Source organism: Emys orbicularis, chromosome 17 (genome assembly GCF_028017835.1).
Source record: "Emys orbicularis isolate rEmyOrb1 chromosome 17, rEmyOrb1.hap1, whole genome shotgun sequence".
NCBI lineage: Eukaryota > Metazoa > Chordata > Testudines > Emydidae > Emys > Emys orbicularis.
The window spans coordinates 9,048,674-9,069,117 of record NC_088699.1 but is presented as its reverse complement, the minus strand read 5'-3'; the positions used below and the strand labels follow the sequence as shown (position 1 = coordinate 9,069,117).

Here is a 20,444-nt window from a genome sequence, read left to right as displayed (position 1 = left end):
CCCCATTCCAACCCCTTCCCCAAATCCCCGGCCCCGCCTCCTCCCCCAGGTGCGCCGCATTTCCCTTCCTACCCCTCCCTCCCAGGCTTGCCTGGGTGGAAGGGGGGGGAAGCGGAGCGGTGGCGGCGCGCTCAGGGGAGCAGGCGGAGCGGACGTGAGCTGCGGCGGTGGGGGGCGGCTCTTCTGCCTCCCCCCCAAGGTTACTTCCTGCGGCCCTCCCCGCGCCCCCCACCGCCGCAGCTCACCTCCACTCAGGGCCGGCTCCCGGCTTTTTGCGCCCCAAGAAAAAAAAAAAAAAAAAGAGGAGCCAAAGTGCCGCCTCTTGGAAAGTGCCACCCCAAGCATATGCTTGAAGCGCTGGTGCCTAGAGCCGGCCCTGCTTAGTAAACGGAGTGATGTGGCCTCAAGTGTAACCCTTTGGATAAGCAAAATTGCACACACTGCATGCATCAATCATATAACTGTATGTGCAAGCGCACAGTTGGGCATGCAGTTACCTGAGTTTGTATGCAAAAATGTCAATATGTTGTAGGTGAATCTGCAGTTGAAAATCTAGGCAGGGCCCTGGGCTGGGAGTCCGGAGACCTGAATTCTATTCCCAGCTTAGCCACCAACATGGTGTGTGACGCTGGGCAAGCCACTTCACTTGTGACTTCTCTTTTCTCCTTCTACCCTTGGTCTGTCTCATCTATTTAGAGTCTAAGCTATTCAGAGTAAGGACTGTCACTCACTATGAGTTTGTACAGCGCCTAGCACTCTGGGGGCCCTATATCAGTTAAGGCCTCTAGGTGTTACTATACTGCAAATAGACAATAATAATAAGTATTAGACCTCTGGGCCATAAGATCTTTCACTCGCACATTATCTCTCAGTCATGGAGATGTGGGCCTTCCTTCTCCCAAAAGCCCTCTTCCATACGGGGGAGCTTCAGTGGAGCCCAGCGTGAATCACCCATTTCCAGCCGCACCTGGCATTACAATACCGCATCAGCTTTGCTGTCATCAGCAACTCCTACACCCTCCGAGGGCAAGGGGCTAAGCTTTGTCCCCACGTACTGAATAAAAACTACATCCCCGAGCCCTGTTTGCCCCCTGCATCTCCAAAATCAATGTTGTTTGCTCGCAAACATCTAGTGGCAGAGGATGACTCAGCCAGGCCCCTCCGCAGACAATGAATGGGAGAAAGGCACATTGTGCGGCAGTGACCTCATTTACAATAACATCAGCCACTCATGACATCCCCATTGAACATGAGCTAAGGCGATTGGCCTTCACGAGTGGTGGAAGTGAAGAAAGGGTGCTCTGTGTTCCATCATGGAGCACAGGGAGTGGACAGAGCCTCGCTAGCTTTCAGCTTTCCGATAGCCAACGGTTGCAATCATGGATTTTAATAAGAGTTGCAGTGAGATCTGCACGCGTACAGGAAACTGGTAATTTTCCAGGGCGGGGAGCTGGGGAATTCTAGACTGAGTGACTCACTAGGAAAAAGAAATTGGTTTGTTCAAATTGGTGTTATTTCCCCCTTAACTGCAGTGTGTGTGTGGTTTTCTTTTCCTTTTTCCTCCCTTCCAAAAGAACTCAGCGTTGACTGTCTTTATGTGTGCAGTCAGGACGAAGCAGGGAAGAGATTAGTAAATGTCTGCATGCATAACACCCGTGGTCCAGAGACAGACGAGCAGATGGCCGTTCTTAATCTCCCCATCCTAACTGTCACCCCAGCTCAGGAAACATGGGAAAACTCTCATTGGCTCCACTTACTCATTTACTAAGGTCTCCGTGTGCTCTTGGGTGACAGTGATACTGTTTGAAAGTGCTGAACTCGGTGGGGAGGAGCTGGCAAGCTCAGTGTTTAGGGGGAAGAGCTCCTTGTGTCTTCGTTCCTAGTTTAGATCCAGCTTGCTCTGTCTTATGTGAAATTGCTTTTGTGTGGGCACACGTGCACTCAGAACTTACACTGCCCAGTTATGAGCTCATATGAATGCCTGAGTTCTATTCCCATTTCCGCAACTGACTAACCGTGCAACCTGGTGTGAGTCACTTAGCCACTCGGTGCTTCAGTTCCCCCCTCTGTACACTATTCCCCAGAAGGGGCTGCTATGAAGCTTAATTAATAGTCTGTAAAGCGTAATTAATTGTTTGAGATGCTGTGACAAAAGGAGTTAGCAGAGCACCATTTATATTATGGAAGTGACCAAAGGTCCAAATTAGGACCGGGGCCCTGTTGTGCTGTATAGATACTAATGGACAGCCACTGCCCCATTATTAATTATTATTATTTCTCCTAATATTAGAGGGAACATAATTTGGGGACAGAGAATGTGTATTTCCCATAATCAATTTTTTCCAGCTCAGCAACAGTGGAACTGACCTGTCAAGACAAATTATTGTCTGTGGAGGCTCGTCTCTCATTCCACCTACGACTGTCCCTTTCGTGGTACAGAAATATTGACTGATATTCAAAGCGCTCATTATTTTTATCATAAAAGACTGGCCAGAGTGGAATCACGGTTAAAACTGGCCAAACCCGTTCAAATAGAGCCAGTTTTTCCTTCACTGCAAGCAATGTATGAAGAAGCATTAGACTGTAACCTTGATATTCTTCCTCTTTTTTTCTGCAAACCTCTATGATCTTTAATAAAAATAAAGCTTAACCCTTCCCCTCCCCCCCCCACACTCACACATACACACAAATTAAGGGAAACCAATACACAAAACTTCACTTTGAAACAAATTCTCAGCAATGGTTTTTGCCACAGATTATGACAACAATACTTCCATCTGAGGCCTTGAAAGCAGTTGGCAAACATTCATTCATTAAGCTTTCTTGTTTCATATGGTATACAGGTAAACTGAGGCACAAAGAGACCAAGGTGAGCAAGTGGTAGAGGAGGGAATAGAATTTAGAAGTCTTGGCTCTCCTGTTCTCTACTCTACCTACTTGATTATACTACCTCCAAAGCAGCCATCACTACATCACAAACCATCTCTTTAAATAGATGGGGCCAAATACACTCCTGGCCTAGGAGTAACACCCTTGACTTTTGTGGAGTTGCCACAGGGCTGAATCTGACCCAGGATGTTCACAGGTGACTTCTGTGCATTATGCTTTTCTACCTACTGCCCTTGATTACTTCAGTGCTGAAACGCAGGCAGCCTCACCTAATCGGCCCTTCGTTTAGCCAGATGTCTGGGTGTTTCCAAGTCTCCCCCTGTACAATGGCTTTATATACACTAACAGCCACCACTGTCATTTCCTGGGTCTCGCTCATGCCCAAGAGGGCTGGATTCTTTGGAAGTGTCCCCACGGAGTACTGAGTGATGTCGGCTGTGCACAGACACAGCCAGTTGATAGCACGTGTGTCCCTACAAGGGCCTCATCATTTGGTTCCCTCGCTGATTACACTGTTGGAGGAAAAACTGGTAAGATGCTGGTGATACTGGCTAAGTGGGAGTGGCACCAGCACACCCTGAAGAACCTTAAAACGAACCCCTCTCTTTAACCATGAAAGGTGAGGTCAGTGCCTGGCAAAGGGCACGTTTTTATTGCTGTTGAACTGAAACACACAGGTCTCTATTCTTCAATCAAGGAAGATACAACTACAAGGAAAAGTTCTAGTTAAGCCTTAATGACCCTTTCCAATTATATAGTGTCTTCCATCCAGGGAACGCACACTGCTTTACAAATACTGATGAGTTTAACCTCACAACGTCCCTGTGAAGCAGCTATCATTGTCCCATTTTACAGACAGGCAAAATGAGGCACAGAGAGGCAAAATGACTTGCCCAGCATGTGTAGCCGAACCAGGGACAAAACCCAGTCCCTCTGTTTTAATTGTAAGACCATCTTTCCATTTTAGCCAACTAATCCAAGCTACCGAAGAGGAAGGGACCACCAATGGAGGGCAGGTAGGATGGGGAGGGTACAAAGGGAAACGCAGACATTAAAATGCATCTTCTTTTTATTTAAAAATGTATGTCAATTAGTTGCAGTCTTCAAGCTCCTGGAAAGCTGTTTTGGTGTTGCAATGATTTTGGGTACCATTCCCCTGAAAGCTAAGGGGTAAACTACCATGTAGCCCTACCATCTCAGGAAGGATAATCACTGCAATTTTGGACTGGTCTCTGAAAAAAATCTCATAGTGCTTTGACCAGACCAAGCTGCTAGGTAAAAAAACCTAATCTTCACCTGCCAGCCTTCTACACTTTATGGGACCCCAGAAAACTTATGAGAGAGTTGCTTATTAAAAAGTTCCCCAACTAATTTCTCAGTGTGTTTGATGTTGATTTCCAGTTAATTTAGTGCTCCTGAAACTAGCCAGCCGATTTAAAATCCATGAGATAGATGGAGCCACACTGGAGGTACGGCTCATGAAACTAGCCAGATTGACAGCTCTGGAGACTGAAGTCCTCTGATGAGCCAGAGACCAGGTACAGTATGACCAGCATCAGTATGGCTTTCTCAAATTGCTTTGCTAATGGGCTTCAGCTCTGATGGAGCAACTCACAATGGTGGGAGAACAGTTCTGGTCTCACGACCCGCTTAGTTTATTGGGACTGTCAACAAGGATGTCAAACGTGGCGGGTTTCTGCGAGGTGGACATACGTCCTCAAGGTACTTGGCTGAGTCCACCAAATTCAATTCACACAGGCTAGATGGTAACGATTTTCATCCTGTTCAATGCTGGGATGGATTCAACTTACAAGTGAAAAGCTCCATATATCTTTACTGGTTCTCTGAACCACACTCTCGCCCTCTACCACCCCCCACCCCACCCCCATCTTTATATCATCTTCAGATATTAAGGACTCTATATTTTAAACAAATCTGAAATAAACTCATGGTTTTTACTGTAATCTTGTGTATCTCCCCAGCATGATTTATAAAAAAGCTGAGGGTTTTATTTATTGCCGACTCAGAATTTGCTATCTCCAAACATCCCGTTCGCTCATTATTTCATTTTGACTTTTTCAAAACCGAAGAGATAGTCTAGTCCCATGACTTATTCATCAGACTATGATTTACACACATAATACAAATCCGATCCTGAATCACGAGCTAGGGGCAAGCCTCTATAATTCATGCCTCTCCCTTACACACCACATGGACACTAGGTCCCCTGCTGGAGCTCCACAGAGCATTCTCTCTACAAAGCAGATTAATTGTTTTCCCTGGGATGACTCACTTCCTGGCACCTCCTATGCTCAACATGGTAGGAATGGGCTGGCAATTCTCCTACCGCTGTCGTTGCAGTGACCCTATGGATTAGCCACAACATCTGCAATTACAAATGCGCAACTAAAACAATTTGGTCTGATTCTTACTTACACCAGGGTTTGGGTAGCATAACTCCTTTGGATTTAGTGTTTTACATCCACTTTGCACTGGTACAAGGGATCACGCTGGGTGCGGCTGTGGCCTCAATGGAGTTCCTCCTGATTTAAGGCAGTGTGAGGGAAAGAATAAGCAGGAGTCAGGACCACTTCGTTAAAGCAGAATTAGACACTGTCAGGACAGAGAGGTTGTTGAGTTCTCAGACAGCAGCCCATGTACCTGTACGTGGGCAGAGCCAGGCATGTGCCATACCATATCATTTAATCACTCCTTTCTAGCCAATATATACAGCACTGAGACCCCTCAGTTCCAAGAGGCTTATAGTAACTTTTTGCACAGCATATATTTCCTTTCATCTGAGAATCTCCGAGCAGCCTCAAACAATTCAGGGAGTCTCCAGACCCCCTGTGAGATAGGTAAGCATTTTTATACCCATTTAACAGATGGGTAAAATTGAATCACAGCAAGGTTAAGACCAAAATTGTACTGTAAGCCAGATCCTCAGCTGGTATAAAGTAGTGTAGCCCAGTCTACCAGGAATAGACTCCCAGAGTCCTGAATCCCAGTCCATTTCAGTAACTATGAGGCCATGCTGCCCAGCTTCACCCCTCTAGAAATAAATCCCTTGGTAGGTAGACAACCCAGAGGTGCAGAAGTGATCACGTCTGTGCTGCAAAGCACCTCTCTCCCTTTTAAAGGCAGACAGAGCATCTCAGCATCCTGCTACCTGCACCATGAATTTCCTTTGGCATTTCCAGTCTCACACATGAGAATTCATGAGACCACAATAGGAAATTAGGTTATTTTTAAATAAGAGGAGGAAACAGTGTCTTTGTGTCAGACAAGTGGAAGAAATCCAGGACCAAGAGACTGCAGAGCCTCGCCACTTCAGACAGCAGGTGCTCTCCAAGATGTGGTTATGGCAACAAAATAAATGACGGATAATTGCTTTTGTGACAACTTGCCAATTAAATTAGACTCAGCAGAATAACATAATGACAATTTGTTATGCTCTGGTGGGCACTAACATACCAATCATAATTAAATGCTATGACTGAAATAGAATGCTGCTCTACACAGGAATATATAACCCCAATTCCCTCCCAGTGAAACATTATAGGTTCAGTCTTCATTTTAATTTCTGGAGGATAATAGCATTAGCCCACATCAGAATGAGCTTGGAATATGCACACAAGCAGTAGCACAGGGAAACAGGCCAAGATGAGGACAGCAGAGCTGCTTGGGCTCCTGTGGGTACCCTCCAAAACACTCCTTATGCCTGGGTGCCTCAAAACAGTGGGGGACACTCTCAGGTCACTCATATCCTGGGGAGATTTCCAGATCCCTGAACAGAAGGAGCAACCAAAAAAGACAGGGCTCGAGAATCCAGCCCGGCTTTTAACATGGAGCCTAGTGCTTGCTGGATCAAGACTGTGGAGGTTTAGTCAGGGCAGTGTGAGTGCCCAGGCAGTGCAGACTGGATCAGTAAAGCTCTTACATTCCCCAGCATTAGCTCTTAGAGCTCTGATTTAATGAACCCCCATTAACTGGGAGCACAACACAACATCCCCCTTTTACACCATTCCCCGAATCACTTCACAACTAGGCCCTGTTCATTAAAACAAAGACTTAGTTCACAGTTATCTAGATGAAAATAATTCGCTATCAGGTTCCCCACATAGCCCTAGTTATCATGCAGTAACCATAAGTGAAATTCACTCCTGTGCAAAGGAGCCAGCACAAGGCCTTTGCACCACTTAAGTCCCACTTACACCCTCTTTGCGGGCTTAAGTGTTGCCTAAGGGCTTGTGCTGCACTGGATGAATTTCATTGGGTAACAGTAAAGATTGACTGGTTTCCAATATCACTGGACAGTAGAGTGCCAACCTTTCCACAGACAGAAACTAAACCCTTGCTCTCTGCTACCAAACCACAGACCCTATGTCAAACTAGAGGCCACAAGGGGAACTAGACTCAACCGTCTTGGATCGCTGGCTATGTAGGCCAAAAGCAGGCCAGGTTATGCAAATCCCAAAATGTGTAGAGTCTGGGTGAACTGAACTGAGATCTGACCCACCCCAAGTTTTGGTTTCACAACAATTAAAACCTGACCGAAAAGGTTCTGAAAAACAAACCCCAACATCTCAACCTTTAGTTGTTTACTAATCCAGTTCTTTCAGGATTGATATCAATAATCTCTCCCCACTCTCCCTTCCCAGAACTGTTGTCCCATGTCTTGTTTATTTTAGACTTAGCTCTTTGGGGCAGGGAATGTTTCTTACTCGATGGAAGTTTATAATGCTAATTAGCACACTGTGCCATGTCTTATACTGTACCATGTAAATCCCCAGTGCTACAGAAGCAATGTTTAATATTTTAGCTCAGTGGTTTGAGCATTGGCCTGCTAAACCCAGGCTTGTGAGTTCAATCCTTGAGGGGGCCATTTAGGGATCGGGGGCAAAAATCTGTCTGGAGATTGGTCCTGCTTTGAGCAGGGGGTTGGACTAGATCTCCTGAGGTCCCTTCCAACCCTGACATTCTATGATATGATTCTATGAACCCTACTGTTCAAATGATATTCTTTAAAAAAATACGCTCACTGTACATAACAGATGCCATTAGAGAGGGCATTGCTAAGAAGCAGTGGGGCACGGAGCTGAAGCAAAGCTCTCCTGAGAAGTAGGTGTTAATAAAGCCACTTACTTGGTGTTCTCATTCCAGGTGTGGATATCACACATACAGAAGCCTCAGACTCCAGTTTTCCTTGGGTCGACAGTTCCTCAGACAGCTGCCTCCGCTGCCACAACTTCTTTCCTGGCAAATGAGTGTAAAATGACCAGCTTGTACGCCTAGCCCTCCTAACCGTCAAAGACCTGCCGGTGTAGGCCCTAATCAGAAAGAAAGAAAACGTACCCAAATCCTGTTCCTTGAGGAGAGCCGGCAATTTACACTGATAAACCTATCTAAATTCCAGGGGTGCAAAGGAAGCACCAAGTTATAAGATTGTCGTGCTCCTGGGTAACAAAGGCCCTCGTACCCTTTGGGAAATCTCACCGTATCTTTTAGAAGACGTTGTGTAGGAAGAATGAGACACCTTCACCACCACACAGGAAACTAAAGCTCCAACAGACGCAGCTCTCTAGAAGATTCCGCAGCTCAGCACCAGGAGGCCCCAATCCCACAAGTGGGAATATGTAGAGGCCAGTTGAAAAAGAACAGCATATTACTACATTGCTATATTGGTTGTAATGAGTGCTGGAGTTCCAGTATTTGGGGTTCATATTCATAGCTTTATCTAAAAAAAAAAAAAAAAAAAAAAAAGACGACAAATAACTTATTACCCACCTCTCTGTAAAACGTGGAGCTGGCAAGGCCTGATCAGCTGGCTGTTCAGCAGAGCTGGTGAATTGTTTTGGGTGCCCCAAATCTAGGACCTGCTCCTGTAATTCTTACTTCCACTGACCTCACTGTGGGATAGCATGGATGGTATTCAATCTTCCAGCGTGTGCCTAATAATATAGTTAGAGATGTGTTACTGCTCACTAAGGCATATCCAAGCTCCAACGCAGTCTAGCTTTGGCTAGTGGTGAATGCAGGGGATGAGAAATCAGAATTGTAGGGTTCTATCCACTGCCTTTACCTCGCTGTGCAACCTCACACACATTATTTCAGTGTTTGTGCCTCACTTTCCTCATCTGTAAATCAGGGACAATTGCCCATTATATCAAGAAGCTGCCCAAATTCACAGCCTGCTCTACAATTTATGCAGCTAATCCCATTAATGTCAATGGAGCCCCTCCAGTTTATACAGGCTGCATGAATCCACCTTGGGCTAGTTCTTTCCTGGATGATACCACCCTTTGAGTAATAGTGTATGTCTCTAAAAGGCTTAATTCTGATGATTGATTTATCTATAATACATCATCAGCGTGAGACTCAGTTGTAACATAGTACACAAAACATGCCATTGTCCAAGATAGAAAATGGGGTTCAGTAGCAGACTCAGTGCATTTGCAGTCAGACAGTGTGGACATACAGAAATCTCCCTTCCTGGCATAGTGCTAGACCTACAGTATATTTGCATCACTTACCTTATTGCTAATACCATTATAGCAAACTAGCAACCTGGATGCAACGTCCATTCTAGGGAGCGTGTGGTCAAGTTATTAAAGCGGGAGATGTTGGGAGTCAGGATTTGTAGGTTCTAATCCAGGCTCTGCTAATGACTTCCTGTGTGACCTTGGGCAAGTCCCACAGGCCAAAAATTTCAAGCATGGCCATTGGCTTTGGGTACCCAACTCGAGAAACCTGGCACCTTATTGTCAGAGAGGCAGAGCACCCACAGTTCCTATTGCCTGAAACTAGGATTTCTGGATGCCGCTAGGAGCGAAGAGCCTAGTAATCAACACATTGGCATATACTGTTACTTAAAGTAGCGCAGCAGCCATGGTGGAGCATGGCAGGCAGATGGGCTGCTACATGAACTCCCTCTGGTTAGCTTTCAGGAAGAAAGAGGTCAGCCATTTAGCTCAGCAAAGGTCAGATGGCTGCTCTATAATGGGGTGTAGGATTCCGAGGCAGCTAAAGCCTGGCTCCAGTCATTAATGAGTGTCACGATACCGGAAGCCAGGTTTGCCAGGCATAAGGAAATTATTTGAATGCATGATTTTGTCCTGTGAAGGGCAAATGACAAGGTCACATCTGCTCCTTTTACACAAAACCGGGAGAGGCCTTTCTCAGAACACCACAGTTGTTAGGCGGTAGATTAAGTGGATCAGACAATGCAGTTTAGCTTCTTATGTCCAAGTTTAGCTAGAACCTCTATTATTACATCATCTCCAGTTCTGATTATAACCGTTAAATATCCCTACAGACACCAGATCCTAGGGAACACAGGGGGTTTCTTTTTGATGGATGTTTTGCTTTTTCAGTGCTAGTATGAGACTGCAGTAACAAAAATAAAAAGGCAGGGCCAGTGTTAATATTAGTACAATGCATATGAACAGCAATTTTCATCTGTGTATCTGAAATTACTTTATGCACACTAATTAAGGCTCTCAGGCAATGAGGAAAATAATGAAAATACAGGAAGAAGTGAGAGGAGAGATATGAGAGAGGAAACATTGTCACTGTTGCATGTATTCACTAACAGAAGTACCAAAAAATTAGTTTTCCTCCCCTTCACACATCTGTCTACTGTGCAATAAAATAAACGGACGTGCTTATGGGGACTTCGCTCCTTTGGATCCCTAGATTCTCTGAAACTTCCACTGTTCACTCACTCAGACTTTCTCAAAACTTGCAATGGTATAAAAGGAAGCTGACCTAAACCTAGACCCCTGTAAATAGTGAAAATGCTTCAGCTCCATCTAGTGGATAGAAGCCAAGAGAACATGATAGATGCCAACCAAGCTTTCCACAGCGACATTTGCAAACAATCAATATCTCATTACTAACCGTAATCACAAGCCGGTGTTTGTTTTTGTGGAAATATACCTCAGTAACGGACACACGCTCACTGCACGTGTTGGTGGTACAAAGTCCTAAAAGCCAAAATAATTATTAGTAGTGACCTGCATACACACATGCCCAAAGTAGGAGTGATTGATTGCGTATCTTTTTCATCTAAGCTCCTAACAAAAACCCAAAGCTTTGGATGAAGCTACTGACCTTTTGCTAACTGCTGGAAGGTAAATGCTTGATAAATAATAAATAGCTCACCCCAGGCTTTCGCTTAGAACCTTTTAATTAAAATAGTTGAGCTTCTCTAAGGTCACAGTGACTGACGTTTGAGTCTGAACACGGCAAATGCATCCATCGAGTGTTAAGTATAAAAAATGGAGCTCTGTTCTCAACAGTATTTTCTCTTGATTGTATAAAATACTTAACTTCATGTCTTTTACTGATGGCCCCAGATTCCCCATTACCTATCAGCCCGAACAAATCCTCAGTGCAGTAGAACAACCCCAACTGCTTGTCTCAGCTGGAAGCATCCTCAATATGGAGGTCAGCCAACAAACTGCTATAGACTCCAAAGGCTATTTTTACACTGCAAGCTACCTAAAAGCAATTTCCCTATCTATTCCATGCGAGGGCCAACTACCTCCCTCATCACCAGGGAGACCTGACCCCTGCCTGCTCATTTAACATGTGCACTCACTTATACATTTCTAATCTTTCCAGTTAATTGGGCCATATTACCCACTTCAGAATAATAGCACACATGCACTCCACTGAATTATACAGCTGCCGACCTATGGCTACATGATATTGGAATATGGCACAGTGTCAAATGTCACTGATCACAAATCTGACAGCCAAATGACACTTATCATACACATCTCCTTTCTATCTTCCATGTCACAGCAGTTTAGTTTATAAATCAAGTTTGGGCTACATGTAGCACTACTAATCTAACGCAGCAACAGTACAGAAGAGATCCTTTCTTATGTATAGTATTACGTTGTAATAGATCCTTTCTTATGTATAGTTATCAAAACTGATTGGTAGGGGCTGGAGAGTTATAGCCATTATTCAGTCATGCAGGGGACAAAAGGGAAGTAATGCCTCCCTTAATCTCCTCCTCAGATTGTGACTCTAATCATGGGGAAGAGAGCCAGGACTACTCACCGGCTACTCCCTACTGTGAGCAAATGGGGGGGGGGGAGAGAGATGAGGCAGAAGAGGAAGGAAATGAGAGAGACCTTGGCTCCCCTCCCCTCCCTCCCCTGACTGGCCAGAGCAGCTGGTCAGGGGCACAGTGGGAATAGACTGTTCCTCAAAATGGGCTAACATAATTTCCCCTCTCCCCCAGAGAAGTGGGGAAGAAATATTGACTCCGAGTCTTCATTGCTTCTCTTGTCTGGTCCTGGGGCCATATAACTACATACTCAGGGCAGACTGTGAGGTTTTAATCTAGCCCTGAATTTGCAATCAGACATCTTTATTGCTCATGATGGTTTAGAAGGATGGATGGGGCAGAGAGCAAAGCTTGAGTAAATAAAGGCTGGATCTTGCTATAGCAGCAGTTTGAAAAGAAAAAACTGCCTCTCATTTCTAAGTTTAGCAATTTGTTACAGAAGTAACCGATAGAGACTAAACAGGAGATCATGTAATCTAACAATGAATAGTTATATGTGATTTCACTTCATGACTCCTTTCCTTTCACACTAATTTGTTTTTGTTTGGAAACTGCATCTAATTATTTACAGGTGAGGAACATCTTCCACAATAATAAATGCAAAGGGGAGAATATTCAAAATAAACTGTCTCCATAAACACCTTGACAAGGGTCCAGACCAGGACAGTGGAGACAACACTGCATTGCTGGAGATGCAGAACTATTGGTCTCTCTCTTGACAAACCCATGACCTTCTCAGCTGTTTATACTAGCAAGTGGCCTAGCAGTAACCACCATAGAAATGTTAGTGTAATTTTTTACAACTATGCCATCTAACTTTACAGGAGAACAGTGGTGGGGGGAGCAGTGCTGAAAATTATTGGTGTAGTTTCACCATTCTACTGTGGCTACATCAATTTGAGCAGAATGCAGTTTTTTCAAAAGAAATGAAACATACAAGAGTTTACACTCAAAAGCATTTTAAACCCCATTTCCTGTTTGCATCCTGTGTTGCCAAAGTACACACAGTCATCATATGAGAAAAAAAATGCTTATGGCACTGCTGCTACAGGTGACAATGAACTGAAACACACAGAATATTAACAGGAAAAAGCATAGATTACCCAGGCATGAAACCCATTGAAAATCCCTTTAAAGGAATCTTGCCATTTTCTAGGGAAGAGGGGGGGATGTCTAATGTTTATTTTTTAAACTAATTGTTAAAATACATAGGATAGGTGTTTTGAGTAATTGTTTTTGGTTTACATTGAAACACAAAACCCCTAATTGTAAACAGGGGACGTTAACAAATACTGAACAGACATTTTCTGAATACAATTGTTAGCTAATTGGTTAATCTTCAGTACCAGTCCATAGTTGTGTTCATAATTTCTCTCTTCCCCACCTCCCACCCCCAAAGCCAAGAGACTCCTCTTTCCCAAGCTATTTCACTAAAAGCTCATGCCTCTTTTTTCTTCTTCAAATAACGATGTGTAATCATGACCTTTTACTTCACAGATCATTATCAACTGCCTTACAGAGTTACAGCAAGGGCCCATTGCAAGATTACATTTACGGGTATTGTTATGGTTTAGCAGAGTATGAATAAAGAAAGTAGTGAAGTAGAAGAATGTAACTAGAAGACTAACAGATGCCCTGTTCAATATATACAGTTAAAAAGTAGGCCTTCTCTACTAAAAGTTAAAAGATGACAGTCGCTGTTTTATGCAGATATTTCAGCAGGTAAGGCTACAAAGCATACACCACTTCTACAGTAAAAGAAGAATTGCTTATGTAACAATGATGAGACAGTCACAAAACCATTCATCCTATCCGACGAGAGAAGATAAGCCCCACCGCAACAAAGAAATGACACACTTGAGGAGGGTGTAAGTTTAATTAAAATGTTTAATTGTCTAAGCCATTATTATCTCTAATACATTTTTCATCTCTGAGCGCAATTCAGAAAAAGAATCCTCAAGACCTTTGTAATGTAAAGAATTATTCCTACTTGACAAATGTGGAATTGAGGCAGAAGAGTTAAGTGTCCTGCACAGGGTCACAGGCATCAATGCTGGACAACTAAACCGTGCCTCCCTTGAGTAAATATCTTCTCGTCAAAGAGTCTGTACAGTTTGGACCATTGGCATTCAACTGTTCAGAGGCTATAAACATGTTATGACACGTGCCAAGACAATAATGCTGAGAAACGTAGAACTGTTAGGACAAGGGATTTTCCTTTTTCACATCTGTTGATTCAAGATGCTCCTCCTGGTCTTGCTTCTGTTCCTGTCTCTCCTCCAACATGGTTTGAAGATTCATTCCTACCACAAGATCCCTGGTTTTGGCCTCTTGACGAGTCTGTTGTGCTACCTACAGTTTACAGGAAGATGATCACCATAAAGTACAGCTACAAAGAGTCCTGACTTTCCCCCCAAGGGTTTCATGAAAAGTCAATTAGAAAGCTGTGGTCCCAGTGTGTGCCCCAGAAGAGCCCAATGCATAGACACTTGAAGAAATAAAGCATCAAGACTATAATTTACTATCATCTTAGTCTGAGTTAAGGTATGAGGAGATTCAAGGCACTAAATGTGAGAAGCATAAAATGTAAGTGGAAAGGGGTTGCCACCTGTCAGGGATCTGGGAAAGACTGACCGGGGGGGGGGGAAGAGAGAGAGAGAAAAAAAGGTCACACCTAAACTGAATTTCTCATCTTTCCAACTTTTCTTCACCCAGCAACAATTCTTTTTCTTCTTCCTACTACGCTTTAACATGAACCACATCCTTCTTCCTCCTCAGCAACTTTTGCAGCGGAAAAACAGTGCTGGTGCTCAGTTTACCAGTCATAATTATATCCCAGTTATATAGTATATGTTGTATTCTATAGCAATATCATGCATACTGCCATAAGAATATTCTATTAGCATATACATTCTTATAAGCATATACATTCTGTACCACAAAGATCACTTATTTCAACACTGCTACCTTTTAAGCACTGCAGGCACTTAATGTATTAGGAATTGACACATTAGGACCACCTTTATAGGAGAAATATTTTTTATAAATTAAGAACAGTGAAAATATTTTCCCCTGAAGCAGATTAATATGTCAATGTATACTTCAAAGTGACAGAATAGCCCTTATTGTTCTTTACATGCACTGTTTGTGAAAGGTACTGGCTTGATAGATCTGGAGATTGAAATCCTCCATTCAGCCACAGTGCATTCTCTGTCCCAGAAATGTACCTCAACCTTGACATGGTATGACCACTTCTATGGCAGAGAGGGGAGTTAACTCTCCAGGTCTAACTCAATTCTTGACTTTTCTGCTGAAACTTTCAAGAAGGGGGCCCAATTCCTGTCAATTTATGTAGACACCCAGGTGCCATAAAACGGTAATGCCTTTGTCACTAATGACCTGGGATGCATATAAACTAGTGACCTAAAAAGTGGTTCTGTATCCATTTACCAGCCACCTTTCTGAGTTGTTGTTTTTTAAATAATGCATACATTTGCTGTTCTTTTTCTTCGCAGAAAGATCCCGTCTGCTAAAAGCTGCTTTCCTGTTTCTTCAAACAATTTTTCCGGCTCAATTTTTCCTTCTTTTTGCAGTTCATTGAATTTCTCAACAAACCTAGAATTCAAGACGTTTGTTACTTACCAAACAGTAACAACAAAACATTTTATTCCATTAATTAAACAAACTGAAGACCTAATTCTAGCTTAATTCTAACATGGAGCTTACCTCTGGCAGGTGGATTTAAAGTTTAATTGTGACAGTTCAAAGGCTTTTGGATCATTCCCATATGCTTCATAAAATGTCCTATTCAATAAAATAAACACAGTTTGAATTTCTCATTAATCCGTGTATAGGTGATAAGTTCTGGCAGAGAAGTTAATGAACTTGTAAAGCCAGAGAACAGTTAGTTTCGGATAGAGCAAAGATGATTTCCCTAACTACTACTCTTCCCACTCACTATATTTTACATTTACATACTGTTTTTCATTCAAGTATCTCAAAAGTACTTTAACACCCACTTTTTAATCCATACTACTCACCTGTGAGGCACAGAAATATTATCACTTTTTAAAAAGATGGGTTAACTGAAGCACAGAAAGGTAAAATGACTTGCCAACGGTCACACAACAAATTAATAACCATGACAGGGGTAGAACCTGGGTGGCCCTTGCTCCCAGTAACCTGTTATAAACAAGAACTTGTGGCCACTGATACTCAGAATAAATGCAACTATACTAGTTCTTGAACACTGAACTGTTACAAGCATTCTGTTGACACAAAGCGCTTCACAAGAGCTCCAGGTGGTTGAAGTGGTGCTGTAGATGCCTGTTTCCCACTGTAAACCAGCCTTGATCTAAAGTGATGGTTTTCAGGTCTACTTCAGTGATTATAAACACATACATCCACAAACGCAAGACTGAAGGATCATGGGCAACAATTTCCCTATTGTACAAATGAACAGCTAAGCACATAAGAGTTAATTAAGTATCCCAGAGGTAAACAATGGTTAAAGAGCAGTTGTATTTTTCTCCTAATCTATCATTTTAAACATGAAAGAGACACTTTTAAAAATTCTAAACAAATAAATAAGTTACACACAGGAGCAATGGCTCTAGTAAGATGTGACAGCTAGGTACATCTGCTGGATAGCTGTTAGTGCCACCCTCTGCAGTGTACTGCAAATTTCAAAGGGAAACTGAAACCTCTCCTGGGTGTTTCAGGGCATAGATCAGAACTCACTGACACTCTGAGTGGAATACGACAATCTTCAGAAGTTTGAGAGCCGGGGCTCGCATGCTGGAGCTTGGGGCTTCAGCCCTGCAGGAGGCACCTGCCCCACTCCTGCTGAAGCCCCAAGGCCCAGCAGGCACGCCCCATGTGGCTGAAGTCCCGAGACCCTCCTCCCTACTGGACAGAAGCCCCTACCCCACCACAATGCAGAGGTCCCGAGCTTCTTCCCCCAAACCCCCGGTAGGTGGAGAATGGGAGGAGAGTGTGGGGGTCTCCGCGAGTCGCACTTTAACTGTAAAAGAGCTGCATGAGCCATGGTTTGGCCACCCCTGGTGTAAATACTACTGTGACTGTACTACAGGAAAACTTGAAAGAGATGGAAGGCTACGGCACAACTCACGCTCGGATCTCATCCTCTTGGTACAAAATGGGAGGGATGACATCCTTCACTTTGCCATAGCGCTGACCAGGCTCCCGGTAGACGGGCTCCCTCAGCGGAGGGAAAGCGGCATACACATCAAACCACAAGGGCTTCTGAGCCTCGGCCAGCACCCTGGAACGCAGCAGATCCCGTGTCCTGGGAGAGAGATGCAGAGGGAGCAGGAAGAACATGAGCTGGGAACAAGGTGAAAATCAGGCCCACTGAAAGGCCCAAGAGAGAAGGGACACAGCCTGCCCATGGGAACCTGCACTGCACCGGGCAGTGTCAGGGCACCTGCCCTCCTATAGCCCCTACCGACACACACAGTACCCCCCCCCCACACACAATATTCCCCTCCCCCCACACACACTACACACACACAATATTCCCCTCCCCCCCGCATACACAATCTCCCCCCTTCCCCCGCACACACATCAGTTTCAGGGGCACCTACCCTCCTATAGCCCCTACCGACACACACGGTACCCCCCCCCACACACACACTATATTCCCCTCCCCCCCACACACACAATCTCCCCCCTTCCCTCGCACACACACCAGTTTCAGGGGCACCTGCCCTCCTATAGCCCCTACCGACACACACTGTACCCCCCCCCCACAGGACACACACACTATTCCCCCCCTTCCCACACACACATATCAGTTTCAGGGGCACCTCCCCGACCCTAAAAGGACCCCCCCACCGAGGGAACAGCCCCTTTCCCCACACGGGGGAGGGAGGTGGAGCCCGCCAACAGGGGCCCCACAGGCCAGACCGCCTGGCAGCGGGGAGGGGAAGAACCTGCCCTCTCACACCCCAGGCAGTTGGAACCCGCTCGTAGCAGCCCCCAGGGAACGTCCCCAGTCCCGCCCCCGGTGACCCAGTACCGGGTGAACACAGTCCCCAGCTTCTCCAGCCGGCTCCCCGCCATGCTGCTTCCCCACGTCCGTCCTAGGCCGCCCCTAGCAACCGCGGCTCCTAACAACCGCCTCCCCGCCAGCAGGCCCCGGCCCGCACTTTCACCCGGAAGCGGAAGTGAGCGGCTGGCCGGATGACCGAGCTGGTGTCAGGCCCATACAACCTATGGCCGAGTGGATTCTCGAGACGGCTCCAGGAGCCAGGTAGAGGCAGCCGATGGCCGAGCAGAGCCCGAGGCGGATTGATGAGCCAGGCAGAAGCAGCCAATGCCAGAGTCCTGCTGGGGGGAATTCCACGAGCTCCCCCAACCGATGGGGTCTGGATGGGGAGGCTGCTGCAATCCCTTATTTAAAGAGACAGCCCCAGGTTTGAGGCACCCCATGCCGTGGCAGGCTGTCACCCAGGCACCCACACCCCTGCACGGGCATGGCACCCAAGCTTGTGCTGCTGCCCCCTGTGCTCTGGGCATGGAGGAGCTGAGCCTGCAGGGCGCCCACCCAGCCTCGCGCCCCGTGGTGCACAGGGTTGCGTTTTGGTTGGACGTATTCCTAGAGCCTGAGGTTTCATCACATGACGTAATCTTTAATTAAAGATTCATCCTTAATTCCTGGAGAGTCCAGGGCAATCCTGGAGGGTTGGCAACCCTAGCAATGCATTGACATGCCACAAAGACACCTCCCGGCCAAACCTAGAGGCCAGCACGACCCAGGCGCAGCTCCCGTGGATGCCATGGGGCATTTGGGGATGGTCATATGTGCCAGCCCCTTCTGCTTCCCCAGGAAATCTCCTCACTGAGATGCCAACCCTCTCTGTTTTAAATGATCCCAACTGAGCTGAAGCCCATTTGATATGGCAAGATTTCTGATCCTTAACACGATTTCAGATCCTATGCACGTGCATAGACACAATTTCGGATCCTGTGTGCCCATGATTTCGGAGCCTGCACACACAAGCTCTTTAAACTAATCCCTTCATCAGAGCAGGCTCAAGCTCTGGGCAGAAAGATCAGCTGGAGCATGGAGGACTACGGAGTAGTAACAGAAAGGATGGAGGGCTTGCCGTTGTAAAAGGACGGGGCTGCTCTCAGAAAGGATGATCCCTAATTCTGGCTAAGCTGAATTCAGTGTAGGAACCAAAGGGAAGACATGATCGAGTCTGTGCTGACCCGGGAGCAGAATGGCCCCATGTGCAAAGTAGAATAGCTCCAGAAGCAGCAGCTCCAAATAGCTGGAGCTAGTGGTCACATTGTCCCACAACATATCCCTATGCTCCCTGCATGCCACTATACTGAGGGCAGCAAGGGGTCTGACACAGGGCTGTTTTAGAACCCTTGTTAACAGGGATATTCCCAAGAGCAGCTCTGCCAGCTTTGCAGCCCCTCTACATATGGGCTGATACGATTTCATGGGACTGGAGAACTCGTGAACCTTTTACTCTGAGGTTGCAGGTTCAAATCCAGCTCAGCATGACAGGGACAGAAAATCCTTGTCATTTGATGGGCCAATGTGAAATGAGTTGGCAGTCTTGTGCTAAAAGCAACAGAGAGTCCTGGGGCACCTTTCAGACTAACAGATGTATTGGAGCATAAGCTTTCGTGGGTGAATGCATCCGACGAAGTGGGCATTCACCCAGGAAAGCTTATGCTCCAATACATCTGTTAGTCTGAAAGGTGCCACAGGACTCTCTGTTGCTTTTTACAGATCCAGACTAACATGGCTACCCCTCTGATACTAGTCTTATGCTAGTTCCTAGCAGCCAGGTGTCTACATCATAAAACTTCCACCCAATCATTTTTAATTGGCAACTTTTTGGGCACCCTCAGAAAAGAAGCCATAGATGGAATGGGCTTAACACCCTTCCTCCTCCTCCTTCTTCCCCCCAGGGTGGTTCCTCCACATCAGGGATAAGGCATGCCTAGGGGGCCATTATGGGGGAAGTTCACAGCATTGTTGCCTATGCACTACCATATTCCTAAGGAGATAGGGTTACCATACGTCCGGATTTTCCCGGACATGTCCGGCTTTTGGGGACTCAAATCCCCGTCCGGGGGGAAATCCCAAAAAGCCGAACATGTCCGGGAAAATCCAGCACCGCTGGGTGCTGGGCCGGGCCGGGGCCGGCGGTGCTGGCCCGGGGGGGCTGGCCCAGGGGTGCTCGGCCGGGGGCTGGCCCGGGGCCGGCACCCCAGGGCCCGAGCCGAGCCAGGCTGGAGACGCTAGGGCCGGGGCCGGCCGCCGGAGGGGGCCAGACTGGGTCGCGCCTCCTCCCCCCACCCCGCCCAGCTTACCTGCTACCTGTTTCAGGCTTCCCACGAATCAAATGTTCGCGGGAAGCAGGGGAGGGGGCGGAGTTGGGACGGGGACTTTGGGGAAGGGGTGGAGTTGGGGCGGGGGCGGGGCTGG

General features: G+C 46.0%; 1 protein-coding gene across 1 annotated transcript; it reads right to left on the bottom strand.

The window, feature by feature from the left end:
* Nucleotides 1–13,840: 13,840 nt before the first annotated feature.
* MRPS23 (mitochondrial ribosomal protein S23) lies at nt 13,841–18,111 on the bottom strand. Its single transcript, XM_065418422.1, has 5 exons — nt 18,012–18,111; nt 17,103–17,279; nt 15,698–15,775; nt 15,463–15,586; nt 13,841–14,323 (listed from the first exon to the last, which is right to left on the bottom strand). Exons 1-5 carry the CDS (start codon nt 18,053–18,055, stop codon nt 14,171–14,173), a joined length of 576 nt encoding a protein of 191 aa, XP_065274494.1. The 5' UTR covers nt 18,056–18,111; the 3' UTR covers nt 13,841–14,170.
* Between the last annotated feature and the right edge of the window lie 2,333 nt (nt 18,112–20,444).